Source organism: Marmota flaviventris, chromosome 3 (genome assembly GCF_047511675.1).
Source record: "Marmota flaviventris isolate mMarFla1 chromosome 3, mMarFla1.hap1, whole genome shotgun sequence".
NCBI classification, from domain to species: Eukaryota; Metazoa; Chordata; class Mammalia; order Rodentia; family Sciuridae; genus Marmota; species Marmota flaviventris.
In genome coordinates this window covers 1,857,729-1,871,477 of record NC_092500.1, presented here as the reverse complement: position 1 = coordinate 1,871,477, position 13,749 = coordinate 1,857,729, and the positions used below count along the sequence as shown (strand labels likewise).

Sequence of the window (13,749 nt, the reverse complement as noted above, 5' to 3'; positions counted from 1 at the left end):
ATGTGTGCGTTAACGTGGTGTGTGTACATGTGTGATTCATATGTGTGTACAGGCAGTGGTGTGTGTGTGTGTGCAGGTAGTGTGTGCAGGTAGTGTGGTGTGTGTGCAGGTATGTGTGTGTGTTCAGATAGTGTGTGGGGTGTGTGTGTGCAGGTAGTGTGTATGTTCAGATAGTGTGTGGGGTGTGTGTGTATGCAGGTAGTATGTGAGGTGTGTGTGTGTACAGGCAGTGGTGTGTGTGTGTGTGCAGGTAGTGTGTGGGGTGTGTGTGTGTGCAGGTAATGTGGTGTGTGTGCAGGTATGTGTGTGTGTTCAGATAGTGTGTGGGGGGTGTGTGTGTGTGCACGTAGTGTGTGTGTGCAGGTAGTGTGTGGTGTGTAGTGTGTGTGCAGGTAATTCAGTGTGTGTGTGCAGGTAGTGTGGGGTGTGTGTACAGGTAGTGTGTGGGGTGTATATGCACAAATAGTGTGTGATGTGTGTGCACAGGTAGTGTGTGGGGTGTGTGTGCATAGGTAGTATGTGGTGTGTGTGCACAGGTGGTGTGCGGGGTGTGTGTGCAGGTAGTGTGGGGTGTGTGCATAGGTAGTGGGTGGTGTGTGTGTGCACAGGCAATGTGTGGGGTGTGTGTGCATAGGTAGTGTGTGGGGTGTGTGTACCAGTACTACGGTATGTGTGTGTACAGGTAGTGTGGTGTGTGTGTGTGCAGGTAGTGTGGTGTATGTATACAGGTAATGTGTGGGGGGGGTGTGCCGATACTACGGTGTGTGTGTGCGTGCAGGTAGTGTGGTGTGTGTATACAGGTAGTATGTGGGGTGTGTGTGCACAGGTAGTGTGGTGTGTGTGTGTGGCGGTAGTGTGTGGGGTGTGTGTGCAGGTAGCGTGGTGTGTGTGTGTGCAGGAAATGTGGGGTGTGTGTGTGCAGGAAGTGGGGTGTGTGTGCACAGGTAATGTGTGGGGGGTGTGTGCCGATACTACGGTGTGTGTATGCAGGTAGTGTGGGGTATGTGTATACACGTAGTATGTGGGGTGTGTGTGCACAGTGTGTGGTGTGTGTGCACAGGTAGTGTGGTGTGTGTGTGCCAGTAGTGTGTGGGGTGTGTGCGCAGGTAGTGTGTGGGGTGTGTGTGCACAGGAAGTATGTGGGGTGTGTGTGCAGGTAGCGTGGTGTGTGTGTGTGTGCAGGAATTGTGTGTGTGTGCAGGTAGTGGAGTGTGTGTGCACAGGTAGTGTGTGGGGTGTGTGTGCCGGTAGTGTGGTATGTGTGTGTGTTGGTAGTGTGGGGTGTGTGTATGCAGGTAGTATGGTGTGTGTGTGCACAGGTAGTGTGTGCACAGGTAGTATGTAGGGTGTGTGTGCACAGGTAGTATGTGGTGTATGTGCACAGGTAGTATGTGGGGGGGTGTGTGCCGGTAGTGTGGGGTATGTGTGTGCCGGTAGTGCAGTGTGTGTGTGTACACAGGTAGTGTGGGGTGTGTGTATGCACGTAGTGTGGGGTGTGTGTGCACAGGTAGTGTGGGGTGTGTGTATGCACGTAGTGTGGTGTGTGTGTGTGCACAGGTAGTGTGGGGTGTGTGTGCACAGGTAGTGTGGGGTGTGTGTATGCAGGTAGTGTGGGGTGTGTGTGCACAGGTAGTGTGGTGTGTGTGTGCACAGGTAGTGCAGTGTGTGTGTGTGCGCAGGTAGTGTGGGGTGTGTGTGCACAGGTAGTGTGGTGTGTGTGCGCAGGTAGTGTGGGGTGTGTGTGCACAGGTAGTGTGGGGTGTGTGTATGCAGGTAGTATGGTGTGTGTATGCAGGTAGTGTGGTGTATGTGTGTGCAGGTAGCGTGGTGTGTGTGGGTGTGTGCATGTGCATCCTGGCCTGGCACCTTGCTGGGCATGCCTTGGCACAGGCCTGCTGGGCTGCACAGGAACTCACTTGCCAGCCCTGTGTCCCTGGGTGACCCTCAAGGGCCTGGGGCCGGTGAGCTGGCTCCTGGGCTCCTTGGCCCTGAGCACCTGGGGCATGCTCTTTCAGTCGCAGGTGTCATTGTGCAGGGTGGGGCTCCAGGACTGCAGGCTCCTCGTGCAGGACCAGACGCTGAGGGCGTCTGCAAGTCACGGCTTTCACCCTGCACCTGCCCCAGGTCCTCTGCTCAGGGGCACCTTCCTTGGGGCTGCGGGTCACACTGTCCGAGAGTGCAGTGGCACTGGTGCTGGCCCCATGCTGGGTTCTGGGTCCCCCAGGGCTGTGGGCCACTGTCTTCGGCTGCTTGCTTCCTGCACATCTTGCTCTCCTGACCTGAGCAGGCACCTCCGGGAAGCTCCAGTGCCTCCCGGGGCTGGGATCTGACCACTGACCAAGGGCAGAGCTCAGAAGGTTCTGCCCTCCCCTGGGGTCCCCAGGTCCTCTCTTCCAGGAGCACCTGGGTCTGGGGTTCTGCCTCCTTGCCTGGAAGGCCTGGGCTGCACCATATGCCCAGGGCCAGGTGTCCAGGGCCTCTGGAGGGGCCCTCTGCAGATCCTGGTCTCGCACAACTTCATCATCTCCTCAAGCACCGTCATGCAGAGGTCATCCTCATCCCTGTGACCACTCCACGGCAGAGTTTGGCTTCATGATCCAGTACACTTCCCTAATGAGCTCTGCGAAGGAGAATCAGATACCAGGACTTCATAGAAACTCGATTTCATTATCACTCAAATATTGAGACTTTAATACTCCATCAGATCTTAAAGGACATCTTTCCTGTAATTTAATCCTCGCACGCTGTGTCTATAGGATCAGGGATAAGGCTGAACATTAGCACTCCATTGTGCGCGTGGGGCAGAGCTGAGCCTTTAGGTATCTCTGGTTTAGAAGTGGGGTCTTGCACTGTGGTCACAGAGGCTGGTGTGCGTTGGTGTCTGGCCTCGAGGCCACCTCTGAGCCCTGGGCAGCCCCATCACACCCATGGCAGGTGCCCCGAGTCGGCTGGGCATGAGGCCAGTGGGAATGGGCAGGTGCCTGGCCGAGCATCTTCTTCCCAGTGTCAGGAGAGGGGGGCTGTGCCTGAGGCGGACCCTCCCAGTGCAGTACAGGGACTAGCAGGCCCTAGGGCAGGGCTCCTGGACCCTTCAGGGCGCCCTGCCCCTTTGATGCAGGCAGCATAAGCAGATGGGCAAGGCCAGGTAGCCAGCTGGCTGAGTGACCCCGGGAGGGTGGCAGGAAGGGTGAAGGTTTGTGTCCCTTAGAGCTGACTTGCAGACTCTCCCGTGCACCCCCCCCATCTTGCTTTGCCTGCCTTCAGATGCCCCTCTGGTGGCCCAGGCTGCTGTGCCCGAGGGGCCTCTGGGAGGCAAGTGGGGTGTCTGTGCACATGTGGGGTGAGTGCCAGGCTGAGTGTGGCCTGGGCGTGCTTTGGCTCAGTGTGTGGGCCAGGAGGCCGGGCAGAGCCAGGCGTGGGTCTCAGCTGCCCCTGCGGGGAGGGAGCGGTTCCTGCCACCCCTCCAGGCCTGTCTGCGCCTCCCCTCCTGCCCCTTGGCCTCAGGCCAAATGAGCCAGTTATCCTCCTCCTAATAAGAACAGCTGTGCCCCATCCTGGCAGCGCTCTGGTCTGAGCCGCGGGGACCCCGCGCCTTTGCCTCGGCTGTCGCGGACGGTGGCCTCAGTGTGCTCCTGAGTTCTGCCTGTGTTGGGCGGTTTAAAGATTTATGATGACCCCCTGTGCCCGCACATGTGTGCACACCGAGTGTGGTGACCTCGTGGTGACGGGGAGAAGCGCTCGCAGCCCCCTCCGTCCGCCCCGCAGGCCCTGGACACCTGCTGCTGTCTGAGCCGCCCCCTCCGCCCGCCCCAGCCAGCGGATCCCACGCGGGAGGAGTTGCCCCTCAGGTCTTTTCTGATCCTGGGGGAACCTGCTCTCCTGGTAGCTCTGAAGACAGCCGCACACACACTGTTGTGGTGCCCTGCTCAGAAGAGTGCACAGTGGGGACATCGCTGGGGCCTCGGGTCCTGATAAAAACCCACAGGACCCGGGAAGGCCAAGGCACCAGGGCCAGGGAGCGGCCAGGCAGCCAACCCAGGACCGAGCTCCTCTGTAGCCTGGGAGCTGAGCCTTGCAGCCCAAGCCGCTCTGCCCCGTCTTTGGGCTGGTCAGGTACGAGCTCAGGGCCGAAGCCTGGCTGAAGGAAGGGGAGGCGTGGAGGCCAGCCAGCCTCATCACCCAGCCTAGGGATTTGTGTTTGACGCATCACATGACAGCGCAGTTGCACAGATGTCCCCCCTCATATCTGGGTGACCAGCATGACCGCGAGACCCCTTGCCTCATCAGAGCTGCAGACGTTTCCTGCTCTGTCCCTCTGGGTCCCTGTCCTGGAATCTGTCTGGAGGCAGCCTGCAGCCAGGGGTGGGTGCTTTGGGGCTGTGGAGAAGTCGAGTCTCTTGCTACTATCCTGGGTGTCCCTGATGGTCCTCCAGCTGGGCGTGGAATGGGGACAGCGTACTGGGCACTGAGGACAACAGGCACCCGACCTCCTTCTTGAAAACCTCCTACTTGAAACGCTGATTTGAAAACCGTGGGTGTCCACCACCCTCCCCCAGGACTGTTCCTCTGTGCCTCCCCGGGGCTGGGTCCCCACCTTGGCATTCGTCCCCACCTCCAGGGAGGCAGCCGGCTGTTGGTGTTTGACTGGATGTTACCAGGGCATCTTAACTGAAATCGGCTTCCCATGGCCAAAAAGCAGTGCCACCTCACGGGGTCTGTCATGGGCCCCGAACACGGGCAGTAAGTCCCTGACCTCACTGGCCTCGGGCGCCTGGACACTCCTGTGCCACTGACCACTGGGCCTTCGGGCCTCCCTGGCCCCTGGGCTCTGCTGCCGTGTTTTCGTCCTCACCAGAACACCACTCTGACATTTATGATTGTTAAATGCCATCTCCTCGTCGGTGCCTGTCAAAGTCATTTTGAATCTTTATTCTGTCATCTATCATATCAGACACACTCCCAGATTTATGTCACAGCCCCGCTGGATTAATGGCTCCTCCGTGTCCCCAGGTGGAGGGATGCTCCCCGGGGGCTAGGCCCAGCTCCTGGCTGACCTCAGGGCCTCCTCCCTAGGCATGGGGCGCTGGCTGTGGAGGGACACCCTTTGTTGGACCATCTGGAGCCCTTGGCCTGGGCCAGGCCCACTGGAACTCTGCCCAGATGAGACTGCCCTGTCACCCACACCCAGACCTGGGAAGGGGGTTGGCACAATGTGCCATCTGGACACTCTCTGGTCCTTCCAACAAACTGGACTGGCCTGGGTGGTGTGGCCCTCACCTTGGGACTGCTGGGCCTTCTGAAAGGCCTATCCACTCCATCTGGCCTGATGTTGCAGGGCCTGGTCATCTCCCTGGACAGTGCTGCCTCTCAGCCAAGGAGGGAGCCTAGAGTGGCTTGGTGCCCACAGACACAGATTGTTCTTCCCAACATGGCCCCCTGAGACCCTGGACACCAGGTAGTGCCCAAGGCTGTGTATAACTGGGAGTTTCATGTGCAGACCTCTCTATGGTGGCCTATCCCTCGCCTGGGGTAGCCGTTGTGTCCTGCTGGGTGTGTTGTGAACTCAGTGAGGTGTTTCTACGGGGATAGAGGTACAGCCATCACCCCTCCAGCCAGGACCCCGGCCCTACTACCCTTTGTGAGGAGGGGCCCCCACACTGGGGTTCCAGCCCGTGGTGGACTGCACACCAGCCGTTCCCTGGGGACGGTGGCCTGGTGGGGCGTGGAGCGTGTCTGTTTATCATACCGCTGTGCCTCGGCCCAGGCTAAGCGTGTGCTGCAGGGCAGTGCTGGCGTCTGAGTGGCCTTGGGGCCTGCAGGTGGCCACGGTCCCTGCATGCTGATGAAGGGCATGAATGGCGCCGTCCACACCTGAGTGCCTGGCACTGACCAGCCCGACTCTCTGACTCGCGAGGCTGCTCCTTTGAGCTGCCAAGGAGGGTGCCTCCTGGGTGGGACTTCCAGAGGACAGGGACCCTCCTCTCGGCTCCGCAGCAGCCCAGGGGCGGCCAGGGTGGGACATAGCAGAGGTGGAGATGCCTGTGCCCCAGGGCCTTTTGGGGGGGCAGACATCCATCCATCTGATGCTGGGGCCAGGGTGTCACTGTGGGTCACTCTGCCCTCTGAGAGGGGACATCCATCCGTCTGCCTCTGGGGCCAGGGTGTCACTGTGGGTCAGTCTGTCCTACGGGGAGGCATCTGGCCATCTCAGGCTGGGGCCGGGTGTCACTCTGCCCTGCGCAGGCTGTGTCCATCTATCTGACGCTGGGGCCATGGTGTCACCAAGGGTAACTGCCGGGCTGGGTGTGTCTGTCCCAGGCTGGGGCCACGGCCTCACCCTGACACTCCCACGTGCCAGCAGCCACCTGGAGTGTGGCCCTCTGGGTGCCTGTGGATGGCAGATGCTCTGGATTTGCTGTGTCTTGACCCTGCGCCGTGCTCCTGTGGTCACAGCACCATTGGGTTTGGCCTCCTGTGAGGCCCCTCAGCGTCAGGACAGCTGCTGCCCCTGAGCCCAGATGCCTGGGGGTTTGTCGTGCCTTTGCTCTAGGCCACCTGCCCATGCCCGGCCTGGCCTTTGTCCCCAGAGCATGATCCCTTCCCCAGCAGCCCTGCCGGAGGCCCACTCTGTCAGCACTGGGTCATGGCCATCGAGGGCTGAATCCAGGGATGGCTCAGTGAGGCCCCAGGGATGGTGGCGGGCTCAGTGTTTGTCCCTCCAGTCCTCTTGGGTCAGTCGCAGTCATCCCAAGGGCAGCCCAGCCTAGCCCTGGAGGATGTCACCGTGCAGTAGGCGGAGACCATGGGGTCAGAGGGTGGACATGCAGCTCCCTGGAGGAGGGGCTGCCAGGGCAGGAGACCTGGGAGAGGGTGGCCAGGGCAGCTGCAGGGCTCTTCCAGGAGCTCGGGATGAGTCCCAGGCCCCTCATGAGCTGCCTGTCAAACACCTAGGACGCTCCGGGTCCCTCAGGCAGAGTACACGCTCCACAGGTGGATTCCAGGCCCGTGCAAGATGGAAGCCTCCCATTTTCAACCGATTTTGATCTGCCATGGGTTGATAGGGGCACATGTTGACTCAGGGCCCAAAGTGGCCTAACTGGGGAGCAGGGTCTGGGCTGATGTGGCCAGTTATAGTGAAGCCCCTCGGTGGGCCTTGATCCAATAGGACTGCTGTCGTGTAGGAAGAGGGACCCCTGGAGAAGGCCCTGTGGTGAAGGACAGCCTGGCAGAAGCATAGTGGACGAAGGGCCCCGAGACAGTGGGCAGCGCTGGGGCCTGTCAGAGGACACGGCCTCTGCTTTCAGAGTGACCACAGGAAATGCTGTCTGTCCTTGGAGCCACCAGGTCTGTGGCACTGTGTGGCAAGTAAATTGGCATCCTGTCCTGGTACCTCCCCTAGGACACTGGCAGTGGGGACCCAGGGCAGGGGACCACCTGTCCACAGGCCACTCTTACCACCACAGCTCCTGAGGGACAAGGGCCCAGGTTGGTGGCTGCTGCCTGACGGCTGCCCTGAGGTCCCCCAGAGGAGGGGGCAGGCTTTGGAGGGCCATTGGCTTGCACAGGTGACTGACAAGGGTGACTTGCTGGCCACTGATGTGCAGGCCCAGGGGCAGGGGGTGTGTAGTTAGTGGCCAGGTCCGCGGCAGGGGCAAGGGGCAGGGTCTGCTCAGCTTAGTGGTTCCCCAGTCCTGTTCCCGAGCCTTAGTCTGACCAGTCCCACAGGTAGACAGCTCCAGAGAACTGCCCAGGCCAGGCTCTGCCTGAGGAGGCAGCTGGCCATCACGCAGTGTCTGGGGTCAAGGTGGGCAGGAGGAGCAGGGCAGTCCTGAACAGACCTGCAGAGCTTAAACGGGCAGTTGGGGACAGAGCCCACGTGGCTGCCGTCTGGGGAACGCAGCGGTGGGCGCAGGGGTACGTCCCGTGGATGGTGTGTGCTGCGGTTGGGCTGCTCTGCCCAGACCCTGCTCACCGCAGGCACCTGGCAGGCGCTACCTGCTGCTCCGGGGAGCGTCCCATCGTCCCCCTCCTGTGAGCTGCATCGTCTTCTCGCTGATTTATATGTTTGTTGTTTATTCCGTCTGCTTTTTAAGGCAGGGTGCGATTTCATGACTGATAGTGTGAGTTAGAATCCGCAGCCTGCAGGGAGGCGCTGTGGCCAGGGCCTGGGCTTCTGCTGTCACCAGCGGGCCCAGCAGTGCAGCGTCGGTGGCTCACAGTCCTGGGGACACCTGGATGTGTGCATGCCTCCCAGCCTCCTGAGCCTCGTGCGCCAGCTGTGCGTGACTCGTCAGCACCCTGCCCGGCTCCAGACAGCTGCGTCCGGCCACCTTGGACAGCTCCCCCAAGTCCTGCCCTGCACTGTGGGCAGACCAGGCTGGGTGGCCTGTCTGGCATACCCTGTAGATGCCCCTGTGCCTCCTGGGTGATACCTAGACTCAGACACTTCCTGGGGTCCAGGGTTCCCTGAGCAGGTTGGGCTGTTGGGGCCCTGCCCACTGCAGCCCATTGGCATGACTGATGCCTGCTCTGGCCCTGGCCTGGGCTGGACTGGGGACCCTGAGGGTGACGGCAAGGTGGGTACAGTGTGGCAGGAGCGAGCGTCTGCATGACGGCACCGGAGGAGCTGTGTGGTGAGGATGGCTCCCTGGTCTGCAGACCAACCACCGGAACAGTGGGGACCACTGCTGTTCTGCCCCCTCGTCCTGCCTGCATCTGCGCCGTCCCTCCTGGGGTCAGCTCCACGTGGTTGTGATACTCTGAGCCTCTGCCTGTGTCCCCTGTGAAGCGCTCACCTGGGTGGCTGGGATTCCGCGCAGGCATCTGCAAGGTGCTGTCTCCCCAGGCAGAGGCCGTGGGCTTGGCTGCAAGAGGGCTCAGAGCAGCGGGATCACTGTGTGCTGGTGGGTGAGAGCCAGGCCACCTGCTGTGGGCCATACGTGGGCACAGGGCGTGGGCATCTGGTGAGGGCCACAGAGCTGTGTGGGGAGGGCGCCAGCTGGGCGAGGGTCACCCCGTGCTCCCAGGAGGTGGCCAGTTCCCATCTGACAGCCTGCGTCGAGCGCTGCGCTGCCTTTGGTGGCTAGTGTGTCACTTCAGGGCTTGCTGCTGGTGGCCGGGCTACAACTTTACAGGCAGAGAGGACCTAACTTCCCCTTGGAAGTCCCTGGCGGCTGCCTTCCCTCTCTTGAGACATCTGCCTCAGCCCTCAGAGAGACGTGTGTCCCTGGGGCTCAGGAGATAAGTGCAGGATGCAGAAAGCAACTGGAGTAGGTGCCATTGCAGGGTACGTGTCCCTAGGTTGGACTGGGCTCAGGGCCACGCCTGCCTGGAGGTGCCTGGGTGTCCCTGCAGGCGTCAGTGTGGCTCGTGAGCCTGTGTGTGTCATGCTGGTGTGCACTCTGTGGCCTGCTCTGCGTCCACCTACCAGGGCGTGGTGTGTTGTGTCCTCATCTGTGTGTGGCTGTGGGTCTGTGACACGTGACGTGTGCGCATATGTGTGGACTTGCACAGGCCTTTGGGAAGGCAGCGGAACCCCGACCTCCTGGCACAGATGGCACAGCTGGGCTCCCTGCCCTCCGGTGTGCACCCAGGTAGGGTGGTGGCTCCTGCCTGGCAGTGTGACCACTCACACAGGCTTTAGCACACCTGAGGGTGTCTGACCTGCTTTCTGACCCTAAGGTGTCACGTCTTGAGGGTGGCGTGCTGGCACCTGGGGACAGAGATGGAGGCACTGGCTTGGTTTCAAGGCCCTCCGCTCTGCAGTTGGAGTCCCTTCTGTCCAACGCTGCGTGTGTGTTGGGGTGGGGAGGCAGCTGCTTCCTCCCGACTTGGCCCTTTCATTTCCGGCGTGGCTGAGACAGGGCCAGGTTTAATTTCCTGTCTGCTGTGGCAGAGCTGCCTGAAAACCAGGGCGCATGCAGAGCACAGGCTGGGGTGGCCCAGGCCTGGATGCCGTCGCGCTCTCCGGGTGTCCTTCACAGTGTTTTAGATGTCCCCTTGGAGCCAGGTCTCCTGCCCAGAGCCCTGGCAGGCCATGGTGGTCTTCTCTATGGGTGGGCACTGTGTGGGCCTCCAGGCTGTGGCCATTCACCTCACAACTCCTTCTCTCTTGCAGGTCAGCTGGCCGCTGGCACCTGTGAGATTGTGACCCTGGACCGGGACAGCAGCCAGCCACGGAGGACGATCGCCCGGCAGACGGCTCGCTGCGCATGCAGAAAGGGGCAAATCGCAGGCACCACGAGAGCGCGGCCCGCCTGTGTGGATGGTAAGCAGCCAGGCAGCACCTCCGGGTGCTGTGCACAGCGTCTCCCAGGGCCATGGTGGGAGCCAGGTGTGGCCCTGCTGAGCCTGCTGTGGGATGTGCACCGGGCTGACTCTGGCTGACCTCTAGCATGACTGCACTGTGGGCCGCTCGCTGTGTGCTTCCTGAGGGCTGCGGGTGGCAGGGACCCAAGTCTCCGGGCCCTCGGTGTTGCCACAGGAGAGGGAAGGACGGTGGGGGTGGTCTAAGTGGCACGTGGTTGTGGGCCAGATGGCACAGTCTGCTGGACGCCCACTGCATCTGCACACATGTGGCTCTGGCCGCGGCTGAGAGAGCACGCGGAGCCCTGGCCTCTGGTTCTGGCTGGGATCCAGCTCCGTGAGCTGGACTTGGTGGAGGAGCAGAGCACCTCCCCATGGGCTCTGCAGTTGAGTGGCCGTGGCCTCCTGAGACACCCCTGCAGTTCAGCCACCTGTGAGATGCACCCCGTTCTAATCCTCCCTGAACTGATGCTCCGTGGGGTGCTGGGCAGGGAGGGGCACCCTGAGAGATCTCTGTGAACAGAACCACAGGTGGGCTTTAGGGGGAGGAGGGACCCTGTGGCTGCTCTGGTGGCTTGGATATGCTATCTGGCCAGTGGTGGGGGAGGTCACTGTGGGTCACTGTGGGAGACTTGGTTTGGGGCAGGCAGCCCGTGGTTCATCATGAGACCTGGGAGCCCCACAGTCAGGACCTCCACCTGGCCACAGAGGTCAGAAGTGGGGGACTATTGTCAACACCTGCTGGGTAAGACCAGGGGGGGTAGAAGCCAGGCACCTGAGCCAGGTTGGAACCCACCAGGGTCACCTCCTGTGGCATGGGTGTGGGCCTGGCCAGCAATAGCTGAGTCAGTCCAGGTGACCTTGAGGGAGTGGCCCCACTTTGGAGCTGTGGAGGGGCCTTGGTTCCAGGCACAGAATCATGACCACAGCCCAGGAAAGGGGTCAGATAGGGTGGGCCTGGGGACAGGAGGACAGAGTCCCCTGTGGGTAGGGCTGTGAGGCCACCTCCTAGAGTGCAGAGGAGCCAGGAGGCCCAGATGGTGACTGTGGACTTGGGCTGCTGGATTCCCGAGAGCCCAGGCCTGGGGCTGGGGTCCAGGTGGGGTGTGTGGCTGGGCCAGCAGGAGGCCCTGTGTGGCCAGGGCTGGGCAGAGGGGGTGGGCCTGGCACCCCCACTACCGTGGGGTGGGGCCTGTCGAGGCCTAAGGTAGCCTCCGGGGCAGCCGCTGCTGTCATGCCATGCTGGAAAGAGGCCCAGGGAGGTGAGAGTTCCTGCCGGTCACTCGGCTGACGTGGCCTGGTCTTTCTGGTCTGGGTCAGTTCTCTCTTCCCCCTCAGTCTGTGCACAGGATTTGGGCCCCCGGCTCAGATTCTGCCACTTCTGCCTGGGAGCCGCGGGGCACAGCTCTCCTGTGCCCCAGGTCTGTGTGTGGGAGCAGGTCGGGTCTGTGCACTGTGCTTAGAAATGCAGAAAGGCAGCAGACCGGGGCTCCGAGGGGTGGACGGGCTGCCTTGGGATCAGATGCCATCACAACACGGGAGGGTATCCCAACCAGCCAAGCAGTGTCCACTGTGACCACCCGTCTCCCCAGCTAGGGAGGGCCCTCCAGGAAGGGGCCAGCAGAGCCCATGAGCAGGAGGCTGGGGCTGACTGGATCCCCAGACACCCTTCCAGTGTCTCTCATAGGGTGAGTCTGGCCTGGACTGAGGCAGGGAGTTCCAGCCCCACTGGACACCTGTCAGAAGGGAGGGAGCTCGAGGGAGCAGGCCCAGCCAGGCCTCGGCCCATTCAGGCCTTAGATACTACCCAGTGCGGCTTCTGGGCTGAGGGGCTGCACAGGTCTGGCTAGTGGTGTCCTCACCTGGAGACTCCAGGGGCCCAGGACGAAGTATCCTATGGGGTTCCCTGGGCTCACCGACCTCCTTCTGCTGTCCCTGGACCCCATGGCCACCCACATTTCTGCTTCCAGCCCAGAGAGGCCCTGGGGTGTGTGGAGGGCACTCTGAGGCTGAGCCTGTTGGCCAGTGTGAAGTGATGCGGCGGCACATCGGCAGGACCTGAGGCCAGCGTCCCTGGCCTCACTGAGCCGTGTCAGTTCATGTCCACACCAGATGACCTAGTAAAAAACCTGGATCCTGGCACTTGGCCTGCCCAGCCTACTTCCCCAAGGGGCCGCCATCTTGCTGGCAGTGAGCTGAGTGGGCTCTCGCTGCGCCCTGCGCTCTCTGGCTTCCGTGATTGGAACCCGTGACACGTGGTGGCGAGGAGGCCTTCTTGGCTGACATTGATTGATTCTTCCCAGGATGGAGTGAGAGGAGACGAGGCGCTCACAGCTCGGTTCTTCCCCCGCCCTCATTACCTCCGTGGGCCTGTGGGGAGACGGGCGTCAGGATTGATTACTAATTGAATCTGGGTCTGCTCATCTGAAACCGTGTCCACGTCCGTCCCTCTCCCCAGGAGCCTCCCAGTGCCTCAGGAGCTGGGTCCCAGAGACCCAAATTAAACCCTCGCCACTTTCCAGGGAGGCCAAACAAATTAGTTAGCCGGCGTTTTCTGCACAGTGGGCATTTCCAGGCTGCCATCTAATTTAATTTTTGCTTTTCTCTTTCCTCGCTCCGCGTGCATAATCAGTTTCTTTGCGTGCGACTGAGTCTGCCGAAGGAAACTCGGGCCTCGTTGGTCTGGTGGAGCTGGATGCAATCAGGGCTTCTCCCGGGGTGGCTCCTGCGGACCCAGGAGCAGGGGCTGCTGGGCAGCGCTGCGTCTCTGCACCTGTGCGCTTCCTCCTAGTTGGGTTTCCAGTTGTTTATAAATCTGCTCGTTTGGATAAGGACTGTGCTCCTGGGTGCGGGGGCTGTCTGGGAGCTGGGCTCTCCGAATGCCCAGTCTGCAGAGCCCTGGGGGCTGCGGCCAAGGGAGCCGAGGCACTCGCTGCCTGCCCTCGCGCAGCTGCAGCCCAGGGGAGTTTTTCAGTGGTGTTGAGGGGGTGACGAGGAGCTGGCCAGAAGAGCTTCCCTCTGCGGAGGGAGGGGACTGCAATGGAGGGGACCTTAGGCCTTCGGCCTCCCTGGCCTAGTCTGTGAGTGGAAGCATTTCCGGTGAGCCAGTCCCCAGCACTGTGACCCTGTGTACCTGCCTGAGAATCGCTCCAACTTACGGAGCTGTCAGGGAAAGGGACGTGAGAGCAAACTGGTCCCTTGCTGCAGGGCTGCCCACCCTCACTAACATCAGCAAACAGAACTCCCCTGGGGGCTGCCTTCTGGGCAGGGCACCATGGCAGGCGGGTGGAGGCTGCCCCTGCTGAGTCCCCTGTCCCATCAGCAGGAGCATGCGTGGTCCTGAGCGCTCCTGTGTCCAGTGCAGAGGTCCTTGCTGGTGCCGGCAGGGCACACGGTGCCCGCTGACTCTCTTGCAGAAGCAGTGCCTGTTCACAGAGGGGCTCC

The 13,749-nt window shown here is 61.5% G+C and overlaps 1 protein-coding gene across 1 annotated transcript in view; it reads left to right on the top strand.

Moving 5' to 3' along the window:
- Window positions 1–13,749, top strand: part of Tafa5 (TAFA chemokine like family member 5) — a 205,793-nt gene that overhangs the window by 120,518 nt on the left and 71,526 nt on the right. The window contains exon 2 of the mRNA XM_027954649.3: window positions 10,118–10,267. Within this exon, the coding sequence (XP_027810450.2) occupies window positions 10,118–10,267 (150 nt within the window). The remainder of the gene's footprint in view (window positions 1–10,117; window positions 10,268–13,749) is intronic.